This window comes from Hipposideros armiger, unplaced genomic scaffold (assembly GCF_001890085.2).
Source record: "Hipposideros armiger isolate ML-2016 unplaced genomic scaffold, ASM189008v1 scaffold_183, whole genome shotgun sequence".
Taxonomy (NCBI): domain Eukaryota; kingdom Metazoa; phylum Chordata; class Mammalia; order Chiroptera; family Hipposideridae; genus Hipposideros; species Hipposideros armiger.
This window is the reverse complement of record NW_017731533.1, coordinates 1652791-1678115: the sequence shown is the minus strand read 5'-3', so window position 1 is coordinate 1678115 and position 25325 is coordinate 1652791. Positions and strand designations below refer to the sequence as shown.

Sequence of the window (25325 nt, the reverse complement as noted above, 5' to 3'; positions counted from 1 at the left end):
AAAATCACTGGTTCTAAAAAACAATCTGTAAGAGTTCTTAAGATCATGAGTCCTGCCAACGTCACACTGTTTTGATTTTTGTAACTTTGTAGTACAGTCTGAAGCCGGGAAGTGTGGTACCTCCAGCTTTGTTCATTTTTCTCAGGATTGCTTTGGCTGCTCAGAGTCTTTTGTGATTCTATACAAATCTGAGGATTTTTTTTTTATTTCTGTGAAAAACGTCATTGGCATTTTGATGGAGATTGCATTAAATCTATACATTGCTTTAGGTAACATGGCCATTTTAATTTAACTATGTTGATTCCTCCAATCCATGAATATGAAATATCTTTCATTTCTTTGCATCTTCTTCAAGTTCTTTCAACAGTGTATTGTGGTTTTCCGTATACAGGTCTTTCAATTCATTTGTTGAGTTTATTCTTAGATATTTTATCCATTTTTTGTTGCAATTATAAATGGGGTTGTTTTCTTTTTCCAGTTCATTGTTAGTATATAGGACACAATGGATTTATGTACATTGATTTTGTATACTGCAACTTTATTGTATTTGTTTATTATTGCTGATAGTCTTTTGGTGGAGTCTTTAGAAATTTCTATATAAAGAATCATGTCATTTATAAATAGTGACCATTTTACTTCTTTATTCCCAATTTGGAAACATTATTTCTTTTTCTTGACTGACTGCTTTGGCTAGGACTTCCACTACTATGTTTAATAATACTGGCAAGAGTGGGCATCCTCATCTTGTTTCTGATCTTAGAGGAAAAGCTTTTAGTTTTTCACAATTAAGTATGATATTAGATGAGGGTTTCTCATATATGGACTTTATTACGTTAAGATACTTGCTTCTATTCCCATTTTATTGAGTGTTTTTTATCATAAATGGATTGTTGCACCTTGTCAAATGTTTTTTCAGCATCTATTAATATGATCATATGATTTTTATGTTTTATTTTGTTTATGTGGTCTATCACATTGATTGATTTAGATGTGTTGAACTACCCTTGCATGCTTGCAATGAACCCCACTTGATTGTGATGAATTAACCTTTTAAAGTATTCTTGTATTGAATCTCTAATACTTTGTTTAGGACTTTTGATCTATGTTTATGAGAGATATTGGCCTGTAATTTTCATTTTTGTGTGTTGTCTTTGCCAGGTTTTGGTTTCAGGGTAATGTTAGCCTCACCAAATGAGTTAGGAAGTATTCGCTCTTCTTCATTTTTTGGAAGAGTTTGAGAAGGATAGGTATTAAATCTTTGAATGTCTGGTAGAATCCAACAGGGAACAGAATTAAGAGCACAGAAATAAACCTACACATATGTGGACAACTAATTTTTGACAAAGCAGACAAAATATACAATGGAGAAAGGAAAGCTTCTTCAATAAATGGTGCTGGGGAAGAAAACTGGAAAGCCACATGTAACAGAATGAAACTAGACTGCTATCTGACATCACATACAAAAATTAACTGAAAATGGATTAAAGACTTGAATATAAGAACTGAAACAATAAAATAAATAGACGAAAACATACACACTAAACTTATAGACCTTGCTCTCAGAGGAAGTTTTGTGAACTTTACCCCAAAAGCAAGGGAAGTAAAAGCAGAAATAAATAAATGGGACTACATCAAACTAAAAAGCTGCACAGTAAAAGAAGCTATCAACAAAACAAAAAGCCAACCAACTGAATAGGAGAAGATATTTACAACCAATACCTCCAGTAAGGGACTAATATCCAAAATATACAAAGAACTCATAACATTCAACAACAAATAAAACAAACAAGCCAACTTGAAAAATGGGCAGAGGACCTGAATAGACACTTTTCAAAGGAAGACACACAGATGGTCAACAGATATATGCAAAGATGCTCAACATCACTAATTCTAAAAGAAATGCAAATCAAAACTTAAATGAGATACCACCTCACACCTGTTAGAATGGCTATTATCAATAAGACAAGAAATAACAAGTGTTAGAAAGGATTTGGAAAAAAGGGAATCCTCAAATACTGCTAGTGGGAATGTAAATTGGTACAGCCACTATGGAAAACAGTATGGAGGTTGCTCAAAATAGTAGGAATAGAGACACCATATGACCGAGCAATGCCTCTTTTCATGATCTACCTGAAAAATTTGAAAACACTTATTGCAAAGGTATACACACTCCTATGTTCACTGCAGCATTATTCACAGTAGCCAAGACATGGAAACAATTTAAGTGTCCTTTGACTGATGATTAAAGATGATTATATATATATATGGAGAGAGAGAGAGAGAGAGAGAGAGAGAGAGAGAGAGAGAGAGAGAGAGAGAGAGAATGGAATACTACTCAGCCAGAATAAAGATAGATGAAATACTACCATTTGCAACATCATGGATGGATCTTAAGAGTATCATGCTAAGTGAAATAAGTCAGATGGAAAAGGACAAGAACCACATAATTTCACTCATATGTGGGATAAAAACAAAAAGCAATGAACAAACAAACAAACAAACTCACAGATACAGACAACAGAATGGTGGTTACCAGATGGGAAGGGGTGGCGGAAGGATGAAGAGGGTAAAGCGGGTCAAATGTATCGTGATGGAAGTAGACTAGACCTCGGGTGGTGAGCACACAATGGAGCATACAGATGCTGTATTATAAAGGTGAACAACTGAACTTTATATGTTATTAACCAATGTTACCCCAATAAATTTAATTTTTAAATTTTTTTTAAAACTCATCATTCCTGCCTGACTGCCTGGAGACAATGATATAAATAGAAATGTCTAAATTTTAGACAAGGTTTGAGAAGTTCAAGGTTCCATATCTCCATGAAGCATTATAAGCTTGGAATCAGCAAGAATTTCATGCAAGTAGAACATGAAGAACTTCAAAGAATTCCAAGTATTTATACTGTAGAAGCAATCTGGGATGTCTCATACTGAACTCAATAAGTCCTAATTTAACGAGAAACTGTTCATGATATGATGACATGACTTATGGCGAATACTTAGAGACCAAGCTGAAGAGGTATCAGTAGAATTGCATCCCCCCACTTTTATATGCATGCTAAAAATAAGGAATAAAACGTACCTTTATTCATTTCAATTTTGTTCCTTGCCTGTTTCTGCATCCAGGTGGGGATGCTGTGCTTTCCTGAGAGTAAACGCTCGTTTCCTAACTAACAATAGCAACATTAAACACTTAAATAGAGCTTATGGTGGACCAGGCACAGTGCTAAGTGCTTTATACGAGTATGTGCTAACAGACTTAGTCCTCCCTAATGCTCCTAAGTACCATTATTATTCCCGTTTTGCAGATGAGGAAAATGAAGCATAGAGTTTACACGGCTAATGGTGAAGAGCCCAGAATGAAACTCAGGCCGTGTGCCTCCATAGTTGATGCTCTTGTACATTATACTCAACTTCCTCCTATTTTACATCAGAATTGTTGCTAGCGGTAGAAGTTGCCTGCTGATACTAGTGTATCGGAATGAAGGATCTATGCTAGCAAACATTTGATTGATAACATTTCTTTAAGTGGAAGCTAAATAAAATGAAAGGTGGAAGAGCTAACCGTGAGACAATAGAAACTTTTATACATTGCTTAATTTTACAAAATACTGTGGAAATGATTTGACCAGGGGATACTTCTCCAGCATGCAGACAATTTTGTTCTAAGAAGGATGATTCTCTTTGGGCTCCTGAGTGCACGATTCACTACCCTCAGAATGGCATTGGCTCCATGGAACAGAAGCCTGATGGAGGGTGACTTAAACAAGCACGGGGCTCAGTTCCACAGACAGCAAGGAACCCAGGGGAGGCAGGCCAGGACTGTAACAGCTGTGCAAGAGAACAGGCTGTTTCCCTTTTCCTCCATGGGGCCTTCATCCACAGGGTTGCTAGATGAGCCCTACCTTGGAGCACTCATCCAAGTTCCAGGAAGGAAGAAGGGAAATGCGAAAGGGAAAAAACGGAGTCAGATCCATAGGGAAAAACGAGCTTTATAGGAAGCCCCATCCTACCTCCATTTCTAACTTATTAGTCAGAACAACATTACATGGTCACCTCTTACTGTAGGAGAACCTGGGATATTGAAATTTTTAGCTGGGCACATTTGCAGCCTGAACAAAAGTAGGATTCTATTAAGTAAGGGAGGAGAGAAAATAGGCTATCTTCAGCCTGTCGCCTGATTACCTGTACTCCCAAGAAATCCAAAATTTTGAATAGTAAAGTTCTTCAGACACCTATTGCAAATTTTGGTGAAATTCACTTAGTTGATAGGGTTTCTTTATTGGGTATATTCTTTATACAGGAAATACTGTGAGGAGTTTCAAGTTTTATGTTTCCATATGAATGGCTCTTTTTTAAAGATTTAATAGAAGCATTTTATAGGTCATCTTATAAATGTGTTATTTCACAGTCTGAATTTAAGTTTACAGATATGAAGGCACGAAGAAATGCTACTTTCACTGTCTATTCACTTTCACTTCTATCAATGATAACAGAAGCAAGGTGGACTTGCTGCATAAATGATGCATCAGTGCGGCATACAGGCCAAAGACCACTGGAGACAGACAAGCAAAAACTGCAGAAATCTAACTGAGAAAAATGAAGGGTGAGCTGCGTCAGCCGGTGGCTTGTGGGGCAGCAAAGAGACTCAAATGAACCTATCACGGAGCAGCCACCACCATATTCATGATTTGTGCAAGAGTTTAGATGAAAAACAAAAATTTATCAGCCACATTAAATTAACGTTATTCATTTGAATGTAATGGCTTTGCTGTTTTGTTTGTGTTTAATTTGTAAAGATGTTTGGTTTTATATTTGTATAATGGCTGTAAACAGAAGGAGTTTAGTCCTATTTTATTTTTATACATATTTAAATAACACTATACTCAAAACAATTTAATTCCGTACTGCAGTATCAAGAGATTGTCCTTTAAAAAGAGTCTCTACACTACTCAAGTCTGAGAAACACTTTTCTACAGCTTTCTCTTGGACAAAAAAAAAAAAATGACAACAGAGGTGATGCCATTATTTCTAAGCCAAATTCATATTTAATTCCTGGTTGGTGAAGTTCTTCACAGAAGCGACAAGTCCCAACTTTTTGGATTGGTAATATCATTGTTTAATGGACATCTTACACTCTGCACAAAAAAATCACAAAAACCCAAACTTAGGTTTCTGTGACCCTTTTTCTAAAAAAATAAATGATCTCTCTCTTGAGTTGGAAGTGCTCTAGTCCCATCATCCTTTGGGGGCACAAGTGCACAGAACTGTCCAGTCCGCAACAGAAGCCATCTAGGCTGTGCCTGCGTGAGGCTGATGGGCGTTCCGAATACAGTGATGTCTGCGATGTGATTTTGAGCTGTTCCCTGCTTGCTGTGACTCATTCCCATGACTTAACTCTTATCTGGAGTGTTTTGCTGACAGCTTTTTTTTTTTTTTTTAATGTTTCAATGCTGAGTGGGTTTTTGATGGAAATTAGTGAGGAGGCTGAGTTCACGGTGAGTTCAGCATGGTGCAGAGTCGAGTTGTAGGCAGGATGCTGGAGCCTAGTAGCAGATGGGGCTCTAAGCAGGTAAGCCCTCTTGAAAACTGGCACAAATCTTTAGGAGAGATTTAGACTCCTGCAGGACACTATGGTTTAAACTGGGGTTTAAATGACCATTTCTGGACCTCAGGAGCTGGAAAGATCCCTTCTGACTATCATCTCTCACGTCAGGTAGGACTTCTCAGCTACGTGAACAACTTCAATAAGCACATTTTTTGTTTTAGATTTTCAAAGGAGATGTAGAAGGTGCTGAAAACGATTAATGATCCATAACACGTTAACTAATTTTCTTTTAGTTTTTCCAAAAGTTGCTAACTGGCAACACCAGTGTTTCTGCTGTCCTTTCTCCCAAGAAAACACTTTCATTGGGACATTTATGGCCTCGAAATGCTATCTGACCTTCTGTAAGCAACAAAAACCCAGTAAGAAATGTTTTAAGAAAATGTCACTGTCACTGACAATCCTAGTCCTTGAATCCTGATACATCTGTGTTAGTCTAAGTACTGTGAACTTTCTAGGTAATCACACCAAAGGAGTTTGAAATAAACCATAAGCCTCCTATGTTAACTTACTCACTTCATTACACTCAACATCAAACAGATTTTCACAAAACAATAAACAAAACCTAAAACCCAACAACAAACAAAAAGAGGAAACAGAACAAGTATCTGACTCTAGTGTTTTACCTTATGATCTGCTTCTCCCTTTGCTGTTCTTTAAAATGCTTCCTTATGGGTTTGCCTGAGGGTGACCTGTTGCATTTGCAAACCTCTACTAAAAATAGCTGGATAGCTGGCAGTAAATTACCAAAACGTAGACTACTTGCAAAATGTAGCAGCCAGATAACACATGGGTACCATAGGTGAAATAATTCCAGTACGTGTCTGGTCTCGCAGGGGTACTGTAGCCAGTCATACTAGCACCAGACATGGGGACTTGTTAGAAATGCAAATTCTCAGGCTCCACTCCAGACCAATTGAATCAAAATCTGGGTTAATCAACCTGTGCTTAGAGAAGTCCCCCAAGTGATTCTGTTGAATGCTAAAGCTTGAGAACTGCTAGTTTTGTTGTTGTTGATGTTGTTTTTAAAAAGATGTTATGGGTGAATTGGGGGAGGGGAACAGCATTGGGGAACCTGGGAAGGAGAATAGACAAGTTGTTGTCCTTTTGTTCTTCAGTCTAGTTGTCATCGCTTCAGTGGCCTATGTTGGTATTATCATTGTGCTCTTCCTGGGTGAGGCAGCTGCTCTCCAGCCATTGGACGGCCACTCACTGTGGCTCACGAAAGCACACACCCGCTGACCAGCCCCACCGCAGCCTATGCCTTTGCCGGCGACTCACAGCAGCCCAGCTCCAGGTCGAGCTGTTGTTCACCATCTTAGCTGTAGAGTGCAGCATCACTGGACCTCATGTGGGATCCGAACCGGGGCCCTGCTGCTCAGAGCTGGTGCTCCCAAACCAATTCTTAACCAACACACCACTCGGCAGCCTGATAACCGCTAGTTTTAAGTGAAATTTGATATTTTTAATGTTCAAAGCCCAGCTCCCCTACAGAGCAACAATGACAAGAAACCATTATAAGATGTGATGGGATTATTGTATTGTTTATGACAATAACATGCATGTTTCAAATAAAAAGAAATGAGTATTGTTTTCTTCATGAACTAAACTTTATACAGTGTTTGGATATATAGATGAAGGGGTGGAAAAAGATCTATTTTTAAATTGTTTCAGCTAAAATTTGAAATAAATATATAGCCATTAACATACAATCAACACTGCACTACTTAGAGCCCTACAGATACACAATCAGACCTGTGGTCTGTGGCTATTAACAAGCAAGTCGAAGACTGGCTCTACTGTACATCTCATTCACAATTTTTCGTAATATTAAATCATGTCGCCAAAAAAAGTGGTACTTCTAAATAAATCATAATTAGAACAAATCATGTCATTAAACATCTATTTAATTACCACAACTAGAGGCTTTCCTAGTAATAAAAGGAAATACGGCTTAAGTAGAACAGCCATAATTTCAAGTTTGCTTTTTATGTGAGTTATAAACTCAATATAGGTTAGTTCTCCAGTCTAAGACCATTCTAAGAACAAGATGAATCTGTTGGAATCATTAGAAAAACTATCAAAACCTCTGCTGCTCCCTCCTTCCCTTAGGCTTCAATTTGTGTAAACTCAATACTTTTAGACACAACAACTTTTTTAAAGGCTGTTAATGAAAGACAGTTCTGGTTTGAGGACTGATGAACAATCTACTCCCTTGTCAAAAACTACATAACAGTTGATTTGGAAGCAATCCCCAGATTCCTCCTGGAGCCTACCTGTCTACAGGTGAAGATTTGGAATTCCGCGGCTTCTTTACTTGGGCATACAAAGCATCCATCATATGTCCTTCTCTTGGGCTCTGGGGTCTGGCGTTGAGAGCCATGGAACCCTCATAGGAAGAAATTCCCCCGTACATCAACTCATCATCACAGCCAAGCGTCCGATGAAAGTCTTGGATTTCAGCATAGTCACGTTCTCGAGCTTGTCGCTCTCTGAATTCTCGAGTTTTGGCTTGAATCCTGTAAAATTAGAACAAAGTTGAAATAAGAGAAGCTATGCCTGCTCTAAGAACTGCAGGTAGAAACATTCATCAACATATGTTGTAAACCACATTTTATTTCATACAGCTATAAGAAAACTGATGATATAAATGATGTTATATTCATTTTAGATTGTCAAGGTAATGTCATGGATGCTCAAAAATAATCACTTCAGATAGCTTTTGTTCATGTCAGTAATATATAGTCATGATTTACATCTTAATTTAAGTTGTCACTTATAAACTAGGTTTAAAAATTTACCAGGAAAAGATAGTTTTAGGCATCCACTTGGGTTTTACTCATACACTTCTTTAAAGGCAAGAAGTGTTTTTTTTAATGTTACACACACACACACACACACACACATACTATATATGTATACTTTTATGAGTAGGTGCATAATTTATATATATGACTCATTATAAATATAACATACACAGTCAACATACTATGAATCATAAACATGGATCCACACTATAATTCTTTATTAATGGCAAAAGATCTCAGTTTAATGACACCAACTTTGATTTTATGTGATGTATACAAAACTGGCAAATCCTGAGATAAAGGACAAGAAGGCATGTGTTCAAACAAATTTTGAAACAAAAGTTGCCTGTGCTATAACTAAGAAACTGACCTTAAATAACTTTTACTTGAGAAGCACTTATATATTTCCTAAGATTTTATTAAGCTACTTGGTAAAAAGTCCTCTTCAACCAGTAATATATTGATATAATTTATGTTCTAAGACAATCTTATTTATCTAAAAATAGAATTTTGATGATTTTTGATGATGTTTGATGGGGAAAATATTTTTGATCATGTTTAATGGAAAAAATAATTACAAATGTAAATGTTTACTTAAAAATGAAGTCTTATTTATATAAAGTAATGTTTTAGACTGAGTTTAATGTTTTACTGCAAAGTTATTTACTTTTTTCATATTTGAAGTAGTCCATTGCTTCCATAAATAACATAAATATATATTCAAAAGAATACAAAAAGATATTATACAAAAATGAGATGTAGACAGAACAAAAAAGAAAACTACAGGCTGATATCCCTCATGAATATAGAAATAAAAATTCTTAACAAAATATGAGCAAATAGAATTTAGCAATATATAAAAAAATTATGGCCAAGTGATGTTTTATACAGGAATGTAAGTCTGGTTCAACATTCAAAAATCAATCAATGTAATTCACTATATTAATAGGCTAAAGAACAAAAGTCACATCTCGTATCAATTGAGACAGAAAGGGCATCTGATAAAATTCAACACCCATCATGACAGAAACTCTCAAAAAACTAGTAATAGAGAAAAACTAACCTCCTAAACTTGATAAAGAGCATCTACAAAAAAACCTATTGGTAACATCATACATAATGGAGGAAGACTGAAATGCTTCCCTTAAGATTAGGAAAAAGGTAAGGATATCTGTTCCCATCACTGTAATTCAATGTAGCATTGGAAATTCTAGACAATTCAATAAACTAGAAAAATAAATAAACGGCATATAGATTGAAAAAGAAGAAATAAAACCATTCTTATTTGTAGATGACATGATAATCTATATAGAAAATCCCAAGGAATCTACAAAAAACTTCTAGAACTGAAAAGCAAGTTCAGCAAGGTCATAGGATACAACATCAACATACAAAAACCAACTGAATTTCTATATGCTGGCAACGAACATGGAAGTTGAAACGAAAATACACTGCCATTTACAATCACTAAAAATGAAATATATAAATACATAAATATAAATGAACTAATGGTTGGTTTATAGAAATATATAAAAATATATAGATATAAATATAACAAAACAAGTCCAGGACTTATATGCTGAAAATGACACAATGCTGATGAAAGAAATCAAAGAAGATCTAAAAAGGAGAGAGACATACCGTGATCATGGATGAAAGACTCAACAGAGTAAAGAAGTCAATTTTCTGAAAGTCCTAGTCACAGCAATCAGACAAGAAAAAGAAATAAAAGGCATCCAAATTGGAAAAGAAGAAGTAAAATGTCATTATTTGCAGGTGACATGATATTATATAGAGAGAATATCAAATATTCCACCAAAAACTATTAGAACTTATATCTAATATATGAATTCAGTAAAGTAGGATACAAAATTAATATTCAGAAATCATTTGCATTTTTATACATCAATAACAAACTATCAGAAAGAGAAATAAAGAAAACAATCCCATTTATAATTGTATCAAAAATTAAAATATTGGTTTGTCAGAAAAGTCATGACGTATTTTTTCTGTTTTTCATTGCAAAAATGCGTCATGACTTTTTTGACAACCCAATACCTAGGAATAAATTTATCCAAGGAGATAAAATACCTGTACTCAAAAAATTGTAAAACATTCAAGAAAGAAACTGAAGAAGACACAAATAAATGGAAGCATATACCATGCTCATGGATAGAAAACCAAATTATAGATTCAATGCAATCCCTATTAAAATATCAAGGCATTTTTCATAGAACTAAGACAAATAATCCTAAAATTTATATGAACCATAAAAGACCCCAAATAGCCACAGCGATCTTGAGAAAGAAAAACAAAGCTGGAAGTATCATGCTACCTGATATCAAACTATACTATAAGGCCACAGTAATCAAAACAGCATGGTACTGGCATAAAAACAGACACAGAGATCAATGGAACAGGACAGAAAGCCCAGAAATAAACTCACATCTATATGGTCATTTAATCTATGACAAAGGAGGCAAGAATATACAGTGGAGTAAATACCGTCTGTTCAATAAATGGTGGTGAGAAAACTAGACAGATACATAAAAAAAAAAGAAACAAAAAGAAACTGCACTACTTTCTTACTCTATATACAAGAATAAACTCAAAATGGTTTAAAGACTTAAATATAAAGACCTGAAGCCATAAAGCTCTAGAAAAAAACATAGGTAGTAAACTCCCTAACATTGCCCTTAGTAATATGTTTTTCTGATTTATCTCCTCAGGTAAAGAAAATAAAATAAAAAGATAAATGAATGGGATTGCATCAAATTACAATTTTTTTCACAGCAAAGGAAACCATCAACAAAATGAAAACACATCCTACTGAATGGGAGCAGATTATTTGTTGATTATACATCTGATAAGGGGTTAACATCCAAAATTTATAAAGAAATCATACTACTCAACACCAAAAAACCAAACAATCCAATTGAAAAATAGGCAGAGAACCTGAATAGACATTTCTCCAAAGAAGATATATACATGGCCAATAGATATATGAAAAGATGTTCATCATCACTAATCATCAGAGAAATGCAAATTAAAACCAAAATGAGATACCACCTCACACCTGTCAGAATGGCTATCGTCAATAAATCAAAAAACAAGTATAGGTGAAGATGTGGATGAAAAAAAAGGAAACCTCATGCACTGTTGGTGGGACTGCAAACAGTTTGGTGGTTCCTCAAAAAATTAAAAATGGAACTACCTTATGACCCAGCAATTCCACTCCTGGACATTTATCAGAAAAAAAATCCAAAAGACTAATTTGAAAAGATATATGCACCCCTATGTTCACTGCAGCATTATTTACAATAGCCAAGATATGGAAGCAACTGAAATGTCCATCAATAGATGATTGGGTAAAGAAGATGTGGTACATATATACAATGGAATATTACTTGGCCATAAAAAAGAATGAAATCTTACCATTTGCAAAAACGTGGATGGACTTAGAGTATTATGCTAAGTGAAATAAGTCACACAGAACAACAAAAGCATATGATCTCACTTATACGTGGAATCATAAGAACAAAAATAAATGAACAAACAAAACAGAAACAGACTTACAGACAGAGAACAAACTGATGGTTACCAGATGGAATGGGGGTTGGGGGCTGGGTGAAAAAAGTGAAGGAATTAAGAAGTACAAATTGGCAGTTACAAAATAGTCATGGGGATTTAAAGTACAGTGTAGAGAATATAGTCAATAATATTGTAATAACTATGTATAGTACCAGGTGGGTGCTAGACTTATTGGAGAGATCCCTGCATAAATTATATAAATGTCTAACCACTATGCTGTATACCTGAAACTAGCTAACATAAATAATACTGAATGTCAACTATAACTGAAAAAACATTTTTAAATTACAAAAACAATATCTTAAAAAATAAATTCTAATATGAGTTAAAAAATAAAAGATTCACTCAAGAAGAAAAAAAAAAGTCAATTCTACCCAAGGTAATATACAGGTTTAATGTAATTCCTATAAAAACCCCAGCAAGATTCTTGTAGATATAGACAAGACTATTTTCAAATTTAAACGGAAAGGCAAAGGATAGAATAGCTAAACAATTATGAAAAAGAACAATAAAGTGGAAGGAATCAGACTCCCTGATTGCAAGACTTGTAATATCACTATAGTAAACAAGACTGTGTGGTTTCTGTGGCAGGATAGATACACAGATCAATGGAACAGAATAAAGAACCCAGAAATAACCAACAATTATGACCAACTGATTTCTCACAATTGTGCAAAAGCATTGCATTTTCCACGAATAATGCTGGAGCAATTAGATATCAATAGGCAAAGCCAAAACCAAAACAAACAAACAAAAAAAACACCCTGAATTTAAACTTCACACCTTGTACAAAAATTAACTCAAAATGGATCACAGATTTAAACATAAAACTTTGGAAGAAAACATAAAAGAAAAGCTTTAGGACCCAGTGCTTGGTGAAGAATTCTTAGAAATGATGTCAAAAGCATGGCCCATGAAAGAAAAAAAAACAGATAGATTGAACATTATCAAAATTAAAAGCATTTCTGTGAAAAACTCTATCAAGAGAGTGAAAAGACAAGTACAAACTTAACGGAAATATTTTCAGATCACATATTTGACAAAGGACTCATGTCCAGAATATATAAAGAACACTCAAAACTCAAACGACATAAAGCAACATTTCTCTGAAAAGAATATACAGATGACAAACAAGCACATGAAGAGCTGTTCAACATCGCCAGCCATAAGGGAAATGCAAATTAAGACCACAATAAACTACCACTACATACCAATTAGATCAGCTAAACATTTTTTTTTAAAAGTGATAATATCAAATGCTGGCAAGGAAGCAGGAAAACGGGTTCTCTCACACATTGCTGTTGGAAATGTAAAATGGTACAGACACCCTGGAACACAGTCTGACAGTTTCTTACAAAACCAGACATACACTTACCGTACCACTTATCAATCACACAGCTGGGCATTTATCCCAAAGAAATGAAAGCTTAAGTCCACACAAAAACCTGTAGACAATTGTTCATAGCTATTTCTAATATTCAACAATTGGAAGTAACCAAAATGTCCTACAAAAGGTAAATTGTTAACAAACTCAGGTACATACACATCACAGAATCCTACGCAGCAATACAAATGAAGAGACTATTGATACACACAACTTGAATCCATCTCAGGAGCATTATGCTATGTGAAACCCAAGAAGTCAGTCTGAAAGATCACATACTGTAAGGTTTCGTCTCAAAATGACAAACTTACAGACGTGGTAAACAGATTAGTGGTTGCCAGGGGTTAGCTATGGTGGGAGCAGCGGTGGGTGTGTCACTAAATAGAGCAGCATGGAGATCTTTGTGATGGAATAGATCTACTTCTTCATTGCAGGGGTGGTCAAATGAATCTACACATGTGATACGATGACACAGAACTATATACACACACGGTGCCAATGTCAATCTCCTGGGTTTGATATTGTATGACAGTCATGTAACTGACTACAAGTTGTAGCTGTGAGTTGTAGCTGTTGGGTGAAGCTGGATGAAGGGTACACAAGGCCTTTCTGTAAGATCTGTGCAACTTCCTATAAATCTAAAATTATTTCAAAATAAAGTTTTTTCTTTCATTTTTTTTTTCAAAAGCTGGGAAATTATCACATAGCATTGCAAGCAGAATTTTTATTTTTCTCCCTTGTTTTTTCCTTTTATCACCATTATGCCAGTCTTGTTTTCCAAATTTTGGACCCACCAGGTCAAACGTATCTAATTTCCCTTATTTCCTAGGTATAAAATGGAAGTACTTAAATTCACTTAGCTCAGTGCTTCTCAACAGGGGTCCATTGACATTTGAGAATGGGCAATTTGTGGTTGTGTAGGACTTCTTACACAACTGGTTCCAGTCATATATCACCAAGCAGTGTCCCTCAGCCATCCGGGCAACAAAAATTGGCTTTGGGAATATCTAAAACCTCTCTAGGAGGACCTTATTTCCCAAGTTGAGAACCAATGAATGACTTTCTTAACTTCTAAGAGAATATTGGAAAGTTAGAAATTTTTATCTAACTTTGAACCCTAAACAATGAAAGCCCTAGATTTTAATAAATCTAAATCCCATAGACAGAATATCCATAACAGAAATAGCAACTCAAAATCTAATGTCGTATTTAGCTAAATTTATACTAGATTTTTTGTTATAGTCTACTTATTCATTTAGGAGCAACAATAATCATGGATGTTATAGAAGCTCATTATCACTAAATACTGAATACCATGTTTGCCATATATAATGTGCTCCCATTTATAATGTGCACTCACGTTTTTGGCCCAAACTTTCTGGGGGGAAAAAATCTTTTATTTTAATTTTTTAATTCAAATTTTATTTGTTTACATTTAGGTACTTTTTTTTGTATTATAAAGGAATTTTAGCATTTATTTTTTAACATATTTTTTAACATGGTACAAGAAATTTTATGTAACAAATAACTATAAATAATTACAAGGTATAAGAAATTCTATATACCAGTAACAAATTTACAATATTTATACATCATAGAAGACCAAGAACTCTTTGTCATTGCAAATTCATCCTAAGTTCAACAAAACCAATTATTGTTTTCCAGGGTATTATTTTGCATACGGATATCATTATTGATTTCTAGAGTTACACTTTTAACTCCTAATCATAAATAAAAGAATTAAAACCATTTATATAGATATGGAATTAGTACTACCCATGTATAATGCACATCCTTATTTTTCCCTCACAAATTTGGGCAAAAAAAGTGTACATTATACACAGCAAAATATGGTATCCATGATGAAAAGTTCAGGTAAATTCAGAGATAATTTTATTCTTTGCACCATACTGTCTTTTTGACTCTGTGTTCAGCCAAATCAACTACAGAGAATGGGAAATGACTTCTTTTCTTCAACTCACTGGGATATTAATCTGAAGCTCAATTATGATCACTTATCTGACAACCCACTTTACTATTATATTTGGTTATATTGGACAGTCACTTAATCTTACAGGTAATCTACAGGGTGACTGGGCACATAATGAAGTTTGGGAACCTGAAGAAATTTGGAGGACTACAATAGAAATAAAGCCAGAAGTTCTGAATTTGGAGAACCTCCTGAAATCAAAGGGAGTGACTTAGATTGGTTTATAAATGAGGGAACCTTACGGTGCTAGAACTCCAGTTCATTGAAAGTGAAGATAATCCAGCTTACTTATGTTGCAAAGTGCAGCCCTGTTAAGAAAGGAAGCCATTACAAAGGAAAATATGAACATTTTCATCTCCAGGGAAGCAGGCACCTAGTTGCCCCAAACTTCTTTCACATCAATTTCATTATAGTATTGATGGGTCGGAGATTTGAATGTTCTTTTGTTTCAAATCGCACAGAAACAAATGATCATTGGGGGTCAATTTCTACCAAGTCAATCGCTCAGAAGAAACACTAGGCAGCATGAGGTACTATGCATAAAGCCCAGTTCTCAACTGCTTTCTTTTACCCAAATTCGCACATTCTGACTAATTGCCACTAATCATTGAATCTAACAAACATTACAGTCACATCTATAGTACCTTCTAAAAACATTTTTTTTTCTAAGCTTCAACAACAAAAGAAATTATATTTTTATTGTTTGTCTTCTCATCACCAATGAATTTGTCTCCAAAGTTATAAAAGCTGTTTGCACCCCTCCTTGCCACCCTGGGGGCTCTCACACTTGTGATGAAAACATTAGAATGAAACCACAGAGTACCTGTGGCCGACAAAGGTGAGAGCAGCGCTGCAGAAGGCTAACAAATCTGACTACTAGCCTGAACTAATGTGCCTTTTAAAGTTCATTCTAGAAGTTAATGCCAATGAAGCTTGCTGTGCAAATGGCAATGAAAAGTGGAGTTTTAAAACTAAGAGTCCATTGTGGGGGTTTGTGATTTTTCATGACAATTTGCAGTCAAGGTAACAAAAGACACAAATGATTTTACTGTATACTTTTATACTTGAATGTCTTGCTTATTATAAAGTGAGAAAAGAGACTTTATAATCCAACCAAAAGGTTATAGCTACATGTTATATATTTTCATTGTTTATGGAGGAACTTATTTCAGGAAAGAAATAATTGGCTGAGGGGAGAAAATATTTTTGGTTACCTAATAAAAATAGCATAGTTTCTTAAGGAAATTTTTTAAAAAGATAATATATCTTGCAGTTGAGCCCTTAATGGTTCCAGATGGTCAGTGCTATAAAAGAACACCCCCTCTATTCTTTTATTGTGACCCTTAGGTCACAAATGATCTCTAAGATGTAAGAGTCATTCCTTTCACTACACAGTTAGGTTGTTGTTTAGCATTACCCCTCCCATTTACTTCGGGCCAAACCTCAGCAATGACAAAAGTAACCGATTAGCCCCACACTTAGCAAAAGAAATAAATATATATTGCTTTAAGCATTTCAGAAAGTCCTTCCTAGTTATTAACAAGAGAACTATTCTGAAATTTAAAGGATTACAGACAGCTGGACCAATGGGCGTTACTGGGCAACATCATTATGGTCTATTTCCCTAGCCTTGAAATGGAAAAAAAAAAAATTGAAACAACAATTAAAACTTTTTACTAAGACTCAGAAAAGGTTAGCAAAGAATTTATCATTTCTATTTGCTATGTTGAAACATAAATATTCACACCTTTCCTTTTTGTTAAGAAAAGTCTTTTCCATTATGATAATGAAATTGCCTTGAACCTGCATAGAAAACAGTACACAAAATAATGTAATATACTAAATAAAGTAATAAGGTTAATTTCTTTCCTGCTGTCACTAAATTCATGCTAACAGTCTCTCTTTAGCTTGACATCAATTAATGATTTCAATTCCAGGCTCTTGTTGCAGTGTTCGCCACCCTTTTCTCTAATTAAGATGGATGATGCACAACGAAGATAAAACATACAAGACTTCTGTTCTTGTAACATTTCTATTCATTAGGATTTTTGCTTTTACAATAAATGGCTTTTAGCACTAATTGCAGTAGAGTAAGATGAAAATAACTTTTTTATGACTATGAAGTATAGTCTTTATACATCCAAAAAAGGTACAAGGCATGAGAAACACTATTGAGTGATCAACTCCTCAGGACGAAAAATCAATGGTGGACTTAAATTACTCCAATATATCCCAAATACTTCTACCTCCAAAGCTTATGAAGCTTTGCTACATAAAATTACCAATGGTGCATTTTTCCAAAAGACTCTAAGAAACAGAAATTGACCTTTAATGATTTTAAGTTCTAAAAAATGCTGTTAACATCTACAGAAGATAAAATATACTAATAATAGTTTAATAAAAATTTTTAAAATAAATTTCAGATTGGTGCATATTATGATAGTTGTTAACCATCTTCAAAACAAAGTTTAAGACTTTGCAATCGACTCTTTGGGGAAACATTTTAGCCCCAACTTACTATACTGTCATCCAGAAACCTAATTCTGGGAACAAAGTTCCTGGATCTTTTCCCAACAGTATTTCCTCTCTCTAAAAAGTCAGTATTACCGAAATTCATCAAATAAAACCTAAATTCATGGCAGAATAAAATTTAAGCTACAAGACAACTGGAACAGTTCAAAGTAGTTTTTAGCCATCTGATGAAATGCTCTATTTGGCCCTCAAAACACTTGAGTACATGGCAACTCATCAGTGTTTTCTTACCCTGCTAGGTAAGTCTAACAACTGCCACTTACCAATACAGAAGCTGCCAGTTTCGTGTCTATGCTGAATTCTCAAATGAGGGACAATATTCCACTAAATTTCTTACTTTAAAAAAATATGTAAAATATGCCATTTCAGGAACAATAAAAACATCAACAAAAAAACCATCAAGAGCAAAAATGTCATAACTTTAAGTGGGATTTTAGTATCTTTTGTAATACTTGAAGTAGAAGTTCCTTGGGAAGAAAAGCCTTACATATTCTAAGTGGGTCCTAGAAAAAATTGCTTGAGTAGGTACAACTGTTTTGAAAGTACAATTCCAATTCAAGGGAAGAATGTGAGTTGTTGAAAACTGCAGTGGTACCTGTTAAAAGAAAAAAAAAAAAACCACAGGCCCAAAATGGAGCCACTTGTACTAAAGTCCATGACACCAACTTAGACTTAATGAATACCTGACCCCACTGCAGTTTCAGCCTTCTCTGGGAATGTAATCTTAATCCGTCTGGAATCTTCTGGTCAACATCAATGAAACAATCTGTCACATGGGCCCTCTCCATCTCCATCAAAGGAAGCTGAGGCAATCTGCCTGATAAGAATCCCAACTTCCCTTAAGGGAAGGTAACCTTGCCTGGAACGATCAGCTCTTCTCTTTTGCTAATGGTTTTCTCGTCCAGCTCAATTTCCCATGAAAACCTTCTATTTGCATGGCTCCTCAGAGCACCTCTCTACTTGCTAGATGGGATGCAGCCCGATTCATGAATCATTCAATAAAGCCAATTAGATCTTCAAATTTCCATAGAACTGAATTTTTGTTCTTTATCGTATCTTATAATAGGTGGGAGGGAAAGTGAAATTTCATCCCTGAATGCTAAAATGAGATGACACCAGTTTTAAAATATAAAATGGTTAAACCTTGTAAAAGAAATTTTTTAAAAAGCATTTATAGGGCCGGCTGAGTGGCATGTTGGTTAAGAGTTGGCTTGGGAGCACCTGCTCTGAGCAGCAGGGCCCCGGTTCGGATCCCACATTGGGGCCAGTGAGGTTGTGCCCTCTATAGCTAAGATGGTGAACAACAGCTCAACCTGGAGCTGGGCTGCCATGAGTCGCTGGTGACGGCTTAGGCTGCAGCCCCTGCTGCAATGGGCTGCCGTGAGCTACTGTGAGTGAGTGAGTGACTGGCAGCTGCCATGAGCTGCCATCCAATCAATGGCCAGCGAGTGACTGCCTCAGCAGGGAAGAGCACAATGATAATACCAACATGGGCCAGTGAAGTGATGTCCTCCACAACTAGACTGAAGAACAAAAGGACAGCAACTTGTCTGTTCCCCTTCCCCGATTCCCCAGTGCTGTTCCCCTCCCCCAATTCCCCAATAAAATCTTAAAAAAAAAGCATTTACAGAAATACTACTAACCAATAAAACCAAAATTTTTAAAGAATCTAAGCAGTTAAAGGAATAAAGTCCCTTCTTGCCCCCCATAGACATTCGTCTGAGGGTAAGGATAGGCAGCCTAAGTGTGGGTGTAGAATTTTTTCAGTTTGCTAAATTCATAAGTTCTTAGGAGCTAGACCTAGATCCCAAATTATCATCTTTATGAAGCATTTATTAATAACTCTAGCCCGACCAATTTCTCCCCTTCCCAAAGCTCTACAGTCACCTATTTTCACAATTGATTATATTTTCTTATATCAATTTTTTAATGTTAACATATTAAAATCTTTTCCTCTTCTTAACAAAAAAAGAGATCCTTGAGAAAGGGAGTATTATAATAATAATAATAGATTGCTGAAAAATAAAAACGTCTCTTTTATACTTATTAATAAAATGCTAGAGTAATATTTCACTAACCAAAATACACACAAACACACACACACACACACACACACACACTCTCTCTCTCTCTCTCTCTCTCTCTCTCTCTCTCTCTCTCTCTCTCAGATACTCATTCAGTCAAATTATGTTTGGGCTGTCACAAGTATCAAAGCACCTATAATTTTTTCCTACTCAAAGAGGTGCTACAATCCCAAATACATCTAAGACAGTTCTTATAAATTTATAACAAAACTGCATTTTCCAACTCCAGTTATAGTCTGTCAATAAAACCAGATATATTTATAACACACACACACACACACACACACACACACATGCCCAAGGCTTAATTTGTGCAAGCAAGTTAACACTGTTAAAAATTTTTATTCACCTGTATGGTAAACATGATATAGAGGTAGACACAGCTAAATAGAGATAGTGACAGAGATAGAGACATAGACATAAACATAGATATAGTCAGATATGGGAACTTAATAAATATATATATTAATAAATGCTTGATAAAACTAATCCCACTTAGACTTGATTTTTCTAAAAGGTTCAAGGGGTCAGAGAAAATCTGAAAAACTCTGCTATAGGATAGAAAAATATATATATTTTCTATAAAAAAAAAATCAAGCTTTGTTTGGATGACAATGTGTGACCTAAATGCAAAAGTTATCTGGATCATATGAATTCTAATGTAAGAATTCTGGGAACCTAAACGCTAAGTTTTAAGCCAAATGGTAAAAACTTTATTTCTTTTAGATATGCAGGGAATGCACCTATTATTGCTACATAGACTGTTCCTCCTGTGATTTCACCAACTTTTTATTCATGCACTTCAAATTTTACTACTATGTTATATGGTATATAACAAAAATGTTAATATCTGCAAAACACAAACGAACATATATCATTTGCCAAAAAGGATCTTACCAATGAAGAGGCACTACAAAAAAGTTTTTATCAAAGTTTAAACTAATTACTCAAAGCAGATAATGGTAACAGTAAAACTGAAAAGAGAAATATCGTGAATTCGAACCAAATGCAGAAATGTCACAAAAGCTTGAAAATTATACATAAAAACTGGGAGTATACAGCTTAGGGACACAGTTCAATGGCTTTGTATTGAAAACACAAGGCTTTGAATGGTGATTATCATTTTGAATAATGGAACGTTTCAAGCCATACATATTCTTAGCAGATTTATAAATACCTTTAATATACTGGGAGGATTTTATAAGAAATTCATTATCTTTTTCATGTCTCCACTACAAGCATTCAATCGCCTTGGAAATATTTCCAAGCACAACTTATTAGGTAAATATAGATAATAACATCATAATAGGTGTCCCTTGCTGAGTAACTACAAAATGCAAGCCAGTTAACATTATAAATCTCATTTAATAGAATGAGTAACATATGAGGTAAATATTATTTTAGAGTTGGGAGAGTTTGGCCAGATATCACAGCTAATATTTCATCTTTCAGGCCTTCTTTCCTTCTTTCTGTTCTTCCTTCTCATCCATTCATCTGTTCATACAGACTTGGCCTTGTTCCAGAAAACATTTAACATTATTTTCTAAGAACATGTAAAAATGAAAAATAAATCAAAATGAAAATAGATGTTAACTTTTTAAAAGTATGTGTGGAAATATGTAGTTTATAGGGAAAAAAAATAGAATGGCATAGACCAGTATGTTCACCGTGGTATTATTACAGATAAGTTTTTATTTTCTTATTTTTTCTTCATATTTTCTATAGATTTAGAATTAGAATAAATTTAGAATTAGACCTTAAAATGTATGTGTTTTAAACAGGTGAGAAACATGTCGGGAAGAGGAAATTAAAAAAGAAAGATGGAACAAACATCATAAGTACACACAGCAGAAGCCATAAAATAGAGGCAGGTCACCACCGTGGCTCTAAACTTGCTCATGATTCTATGAAACAATCAACAGACTTCCACAGCCAGTTAGATGAGTGAGGGGGAGGGAAAGGTTGGACCAGGAGCCAAAGGTTGATTCTCTATTCCTATCTTGATGACTCATAAGGTACCTTAACATAGTTAGGGTTTTGAGAAACAATGGAGTAAAGAAATATGCATACGTTGGTTTAACTAAGTATTTCTTAAACATATTTGCACATGGAACCCTCTTCTGCTGCTGAACGTTTTTTTGGGGAAACCCTGCACTGTACACTGTTTATACACCAACCATCAAAACCATAAGTGGAGATATCACTGGAGCAATAGCACAAAAGAAAGTCAAAATGTTACTTCTGACAGTTGGTCAACAGAAAAAAATCCATCACTGTGCTTCATAATGGAAGCTAAGTAAACCTGAAGATCCACAGCTCCTTTAATTGAACATGTCACATGTAGGGTTTGGAGCCCAATCCTTTTGTGTGGTAGAAATGAGACAACAGGGGCTCTGTCCCTAGGCATGCCCGAATGAAGAACCAGTAAGAGGCAGCGAGCACTGAATTCACACCTCAGTTCCAAACACCAATTGCTTTGCTTAGTTTCCCTCCCTAGACCAAAATGTGGTCAACAGCATCTCTGAAAGGCTTGGGTACCTGGCTGCAAAGCTCAGAGCTGGAAGTCACAATAGCACATCGCAGGACCAGTTAACTTCACCCCTGGCATCATCCCCAGACTCCCCACTTCTCTAGAAGCCTTATGCACGCAAGCTCAAGTCTGTGGCAGGGCAAGACTAGTATGGCCAGAGGACAGATCCACACAGCAACCTTCCTCATCCATTCTCCTAGTCGGGCAGCATGTATCGTGACTCCTCTCCCAGTGATGGCAGTGAGCGTAAGGAAAGAGGAGGACGTTAGCAAGAATGAAGTCAAATTCAATCTCAGAACCATGCTAAGAAGAATCTAATTCCCTTTCACGATCTAAATAGATCTTAACAAGGTAGGAAAACATTTTAAATTATGTCCATTGTCCTTTTAATTTTTCAATATTTATATCTTGAGTAATATTTATATTTTCAATATTTATATCTTGACTTCATGGATGTGTACAGACAAATAACTATTTTGGTATGTGAATGTGTCATGGCTAATAACTAAGGGATGTCAAGTTTTACATGGAATCAGCCAAAATAATTTTTGGAACTCATAGCTACAGTGGTAAATAATGTTATAGGGGATGCTTTACAACTAATCAGCAGTGAAGTAAAGACTGTGATGAGAATATAAGCAGTGGTTTATTTACTTTTATTGAGTTTTCCAATCAAATTCTTCCCAAAGAATTTGCAGTTTCCAATCTCAAAAGGAGCTTTGCCAATGCCAACAGACAGACTAGCAAGGACATACAAAAGAAGGCTTTCTCTATCAAAATAACAAGCGCTAAACACGCTCCACTTATGTAATTCATGCATTCTCACTTGCACTATTATAAGACCCATGAGTTTAAATAAAACATACTTATAAAAATTCTTATTGAAATACGAAGTTGAAGTATAATAGTTTTCTTAAATTATGAAGCTAATTGATTTTTTAATGGACCATTCACTTGTTCCTTGACCCTAAAAGATTTTTATTCTTAGGCCTCCTGTATGTTGTAAATTCATTATGATCTACCTAGTTCCCAGAAGTGTTGCATCATTAGAGGTATAGAGGTGGAAATTAAAAGCAAAACTGAGAAGTGAATGTGCCTTAGGCAAATTAAAAATACAAGTGAAATGATTACGTAAAAATCATTGTCTAGCTGGAAATATTTGACTATGCATTATAAAAGTATTTTGGAAAATATTGATAGAATTCTGCAATGAAACACAGCCGTAATCTTAAACTATAAAGAAGGAATATTTAGAATATGAAAAATGGTATAGGATTAACAAAGCTATTCCCTTTGGCTGGCATCATGACAGGGAAGAAGTATAATGTTTCTTTCTATCACTGAGATTGTTCTCTAACCAAATCACTTATTTGCCTGTGGATCAGTCTGAGTTCATACATTTACCTAGTATATACTCTTCATTTAGAGACAAGAAAGCCTCTTAGTTTAGAAGTTTATACTATTGAGTGATTAAATGCCATATTACACAGCTAAGGAACACCACATGCCTTGGCTTAAAAACAGTAAGTAATTAATAAGTTTGGGGATCCCAAATTGGTGAGGATTAGAGAGTCCTAGAAATCAAGAAAGGCACAATGATTTTTAGAAAATAAAAATTGGGAAAGAGGCAGAAGAATAAACCCAGACTTGCATCATAAATTAGATGTCCATATTTTTTTCCACTTAAATATTTTATACTTTGAAAAGCTACAATCAGAGTAACTATGCTAGCCAAAAGAAGAAAGCTCAGCAGTATTAAAAAGATGAATGGAAAAATGTCCAAACATTAATAGCTTTTATAGAAAACTGTGGTAGGATATTATTTTCAGTTCTTTCATTCATTGTTTAACATAAGACCAAAAGTGCCACAGATCAAGGATTGTAGTAAAACATTAGACTTGGTGCTAAAAATGCTGGGTTATAATACTAGCGATAGATAATATTTTGCTTTATAACCTTGATCAAGGCACCAGAAACTCCCTTACATCCCAGATTATAAAACACATAGTATCTCTTCTGTGGCAGCTTTGAAAATGAAATGTGATAATACAGAGGCACTCACGGTAGGCCTGCAAACTCTTAATAACAAAAGTGTGAGATGCTTTTTCATCCCCTGGGAATTATAATGAGAAATATTCTAATCACTTATAAAAATGGTTTTCAAGTGTCTGCTTAAAGTAACTCTTCATTCATTTTCATTTCATTGGTCTTTGGGTTCTGAACATGGAATGATTCAACAGATAATATAAGTGTTCAGAACAAATCTACCCAGAATATGCTTGACATGCAGATTATTCTGAGCTGAAGACAACTGAGGCTCGAAAAACTCAGGAAAAGCTTCCACCTCCCCCTTAACTGCCTAAAAGAATTTAGATAGAGGGCTTGGTCCAGAAAAAGAACTATCAACAGAGATAACTATGAAGAATATGGGGCAGGGGTGGAAAACTGGGGGAACTTATTAGTAAGGCCTGGTTGTTCAAAGTCCTCTCTGTGTCCCCTTGTCTCTACATGGTGTGACAAACATTTGTTTACGAAACGTTTGTTTTTCCATCTTCCTGTAAATTGTTTTCCTCCCCTTTGAAGTCCCAGACACCTACCCTCTTCTCTTTAGCTCAAAATAGCATATAAGCCTTGATTGCCAGACTACCTGGGGGCCTCACATTCTTATGGACGCCCCATACATGATATAACTTGATTTACTCCTGCTAATCTGGCACATGTCAATTTAATTTTTAGATCAGCCAGAAAAACCTAGAAGGGTCTAAGAGAAATTTTTTCTCCCCAACAATAACAATCTTT

General features: G+C 35.1%; 1 protein-coding gene across 1 annotated transcript in view; it reads right to left on the bottom strand.

Annotated features, from left to right (window-relative positions):
* PARD3 (par-3 family cell polarity regulator) overlaps positions 1-25325 on the bottom strand; it is a 611228-nt gene that overhangs the window by 141791 nt on the left and 444112 nt on the right. Inside the window, exon 23 of the mRNA XM_019652604.1 lies at positions 7885-8127. Within this exon, the coding sequence (XP_019508149.1) occupies positions 7885-8127 (243 nt within the window). The remainder of the gene's footprint in view (positions 1-7884; positions 8128-25325) is intronic.